Source organism: Trichosporon asahii (assembly GCF_000293215.1).
Source record: "Trichosporon asahii var. asahii CBS 2479 unplaced genomic scaffold scaffold00069, whole genome shotgun sequence".
In the NCBI taxonomy this organism is placed as follows: Eukaryota; Fungi; Basidiomycota; class Tremellomycetes; order Trichosporonales; family Trichosporonaceae; genus Trichosporon; species Trichosporon asahii.
The window spans coordinates 1-3736 of record NW_014040856.1 but is presented as its reverse complement, the minus strand read 5'-3'; the positions used below and the strand labels follow the sequence as shown (position 1 = coordinate 3736).

Below are 3736 nucleotides of genomic sequence, written 5' to 3'. Positions count from 1 at the left end.
GCAGTAATGGGAGTCCGCTGCCGAGTCCTATCATTGAGCCGAACGCGGGACCGCTGAGGAGCCCCTTTGAGGAGAGAGGCGGGAATCCCTTCCATTAGGGCCTATAGCAGTAAAGGACTTTTCCTGTGTCTCTGTATGATTACTGTAGCATGCATTTTGGATTATGTGTAACGGCATGGGGAGAACTGACGTGCTGACAATGCACTGACAACGAGAGATTCCACGGCGCACTAACAATAGGACGATTGTAGAACTGGCACTGTGCTTGGGGCACTTTACATTAATGCTTGGAATACGAAACACCCTCCTCTAGATCTTGCCGACATCTCGATACTGTGGCGGGTGCACCGTCCTAGGCGGCGGCTGCGGGACAAAGGCAGGCCCAGCATCGACCTCGTACTCGCTCTCATTCTCGGCATAGTGCCGCGGCGGTGCGAGTCCCACTAGGCCAGCGAGCCCATTGTTGTTCTGGGGTGTTCCTGGTGTCCCGGATCCAGGGGGGTGGGGGAAGTATCCGGGCGAAGGCGAGTCGGACGGGGTGCGCTGTGGCGAGTTGGGACTGAGCATCGCGTCGAGCTGCATCACCTTTATCTCTGGGCTTGGGTCGGGAGCCCCGCTGGCATCGGCGCGGACGAGGGTGGGGTGTTGTGATGCCGACGCTGAGCCCGCGGAGCCTCCAGCTGAAGAACCAGACGAGCCAGCGACCACGCCGGCTGCCGCGCCAGTTCCGGACAGACCGGCCGTGGCGATTGTGGGCTGCGACGCACCCGCCTGCCGCGTGGTCGTCTGGTCCTCATACTCGATCTCGCTGTATGGCCGGTTCTTGGCTTGCTTCTTCAGCCGCCCGATCCAGACCAGGAGCCCGGCCACGATCGCCGCGCCGAGCACGCCGCCCACGACGCCGCCGGCGATCTGGCCCGTGTTGCTCGTGCTCTTTTCCTCGGTGGCCTGGGCTGCGGCGTCGCTTCCCGCACTACTTGAAGGGAGCACGGTCGAGAGGACCGTCTGCGTCACCGTCTTCTCCGAGACTGTCGCATTCGTCGTTTGACCGGGGAAGAGGTAGAGCGGACAAGTGTGGCCCGGGTTGGCACGGACGAATTGCCGTATGGACGCGTCGCCGGGGATGGCTTCTGGTTCCCCCGAAGAATCCTGGATCCAGAGCTCGAGGTCTGTACCCGCCGGCAGGTCGCAGTAGAACCGATAGGAAGTCGTGTTGAGGTGCTGCTGCAGGGTGCGGAACTTGCGGTCGTTGTCCGGGCCAATCTTGGCCTTGACTGCGTACGGCGGCTCGCCGTCCGCCCACGTCAGGAGCGACTCGTTGCACACTGTGTATGTTGGCTCGGCGCTTATGAACGTCACGGGCTTGGCGGTGGCCAGTTGGAGGAGTGGTAGGCCCCCACACAGAATGGAGGAGAGGGACAGCATGGTGAGTGTGAGACGAGGATGGGCGCGCGCATTGGCACGCAAAGGCGGCACTTATATCTCCTCCTGGTGGGGGCAGATGCCACATTCCCCTGGACACCCCTCCGTCTCCTCCCCTCTGCCTTTACGAGGCGAGGACATCTCGATTCGGATACTTGACTACTACTCTTGAGCCAAAGCTCCTCCTTGTTCTTGTCACACTGGCGTGCCCCCGCTCCTGTCACCCCCCCCTCTGTGGCACCACTCTCTCGCGAATATCCGGACCCCACAGCGGCCAATCTGCCGATGACCGCCGCAGCCAAACTTTGAGTTTGCCGATACAAAACGACGATTAAATTATTGAGAAGGAAGGGGTCAACTTCATGTCTGGCCGCGCGGATCCTGCCTGACCCGAAGCCTCTCATGCCCAGTGACAGTTGGGACCGTGGGCACCAGTGCGTATTGTGGACGTTGAACGTCTCTGCGCGTGACGTTTTGTACGGCAACTGTACCTACCCTCCCTTCCGCCTTCGTCCGGTTCCAATTTGAGCAGCCCGGGCTTCCGAGCCTCCGGGCCCCGGCACACGGAAGGTGTAAGGTTTGCGGCTCGCGTGCGAGCATACTTGCACTTCTGCAGCTTCCATTACGTCGCGGGCATTACGGTTTGGGCAGTTGCATTCATGTCCACGCCTCTCACGGCAGGCAGATGAATCAAGCGGCCAGGCTTGAAGCTTGACTTGCGTCATCTCCACTCGACCACCGCTGCCAGAGGAAGCTGCCTGGGTAGCTGCCTGAGGAGCGGTCGGCGAGGTCCAACACCATCGCACATGTACCCTGGAGCGGTATTGGGATGATCGCCGAAAGTATCTGTCAGAGGAGGGTGGAGGATTGGAGGAGTCGAGAGTCTCGTTGAGTGAGGCTGCCAGGTCAAGTTCTGGACATCTTGCCCTTTGCTCGCCTGAGCTTATCGCAGAGACCGCACAGGGGGGAGGAGTTCAATTGCGTCAATTGTTGCGCGGAAGGGAGAAAGGAGAACAACACAGCACAGTCTGGCCCCGGGCATGCCGGGCACTTGCCTCGATCGCTGTCCGTGTCAGCATCACTTGGTTCGAGACTAACAAGTATCTCACGAAACAAGCTCTGCTGGGGAGAGCGTCGCCTACGTCGCGTCGCAAGATTCATAGCGGGGATCATTGGCCCGAACACTGTTCCCATCTGCTTTTTGTCAATGTAAACGCTGAAGTTGCTCTGATGTACTTGTCCTCACACGCAAGCTTGTCAGGTGTATTAGATCAGCCCATGGTCCACTTCAACCCCGCCGATCAGTGGTTCTGCAGCGTCGGTGCCACACCCACCACCACCAGGTACACTCGGCACGGCGATGCCGGCGTGCCCGGCGTGCCCGACAGCGGCGTACCTGATTGCGCATTTATTCCATTGCGCAGCCTCCATTTCGGAGCCGAGAGTCAAGCTGCTTCACGGCATATTAGTAGCTTCACGTCCTTGCTATCTCCGTAGAGTTGCCGGCAATAGGCAACTGTCAGCCTCGACGAGAGGTGGGGAAGGACTTCCGTCGGCATTGTAGTATTGTAGTTTGGGATGTCATTCCGCTTGTCGATGTCCTCCTCTTCGAGCAAGGTGCCACGAAACAACAGAGGCACCGCACCGCATTCGAACCCACCTGCTGTACCCCGACTGTGTTCAGACACTCTCGGCAGATTCAGCGGAGGTGGCAACTTCGGCTCGTCGCCCGAGGACCCAAGGCTGCCCTCGTCCCTGTGCGTAGTTCTCGACGCTGCCCCTCGCAGGGGGTTAGAGGAAGCGCAGGAGGCACATTCAGGCGATATGAGTACGATGCAAACGATGTCCCCACACGCGCTCTCAGACACGAGAGATCGAGAGATCGAGGGGGCTCATCTCGCGGCAGTGTCCAAGTCATGCCCCCCAGGACACGGTTTGACTTCGGGGTGCCACATCGGTGTGAAACGCACCCCTCTAGGTCGCTCTACCTCTCTGTGTCCCTCTGTGCTTCCTGTCCCGAGCCGCGGCCAGGCGCCAGGCCATACTTCAGCTCCGCGACAACACGGGTTATGCACAATCGATACATATGAACAGAAAAGCTGGAAGCTGGGTGTCGGATGAGATGAGTCGGATCGGATCGGGGTCATGAATGGGTTACAGTATCAAGGTCATGGTCTAGGCTCTAATGAAGTGCTATTCGAAGAGCCAGCGCTCCTCGCTTCCGTCCTCGCTGTCGTGGGTTTCTTCCTGCTTGGGTGGTTCGCTGCCGCTGGCGCTTGCCCCTCCTCCCTCTCCTTCCTCCGCGTCCTCTCCC

The 3736-nt window shown here is 59.7% G+C and overlaps 1 protein-coding gene across 1 annotated transcript; it reads right to left on the bottom strand.

Annotated features, from left to right (window-relative positions):
* Nucleotides 1-309: 309 nt before the first annotated feature.
* A1Q1_03811 (uncharacterized protein) lies at nucleotides 310-1425 on the bottom strand (the record flags this gene model as incomplete). Its single annotated transcript, XM_014323109.1, has 1 exon — nucleotides 310-1425. The coding sequence occupies one exon, from the start codon at nucleotides 1423-1425 to the stop codon at nucleotides 310-312; it is 1116 nt and encodes a 371-aa protein (XP_014178584.1).
* Nucleotides 1426-3736: the final 2311 nt, after the last annotated feature.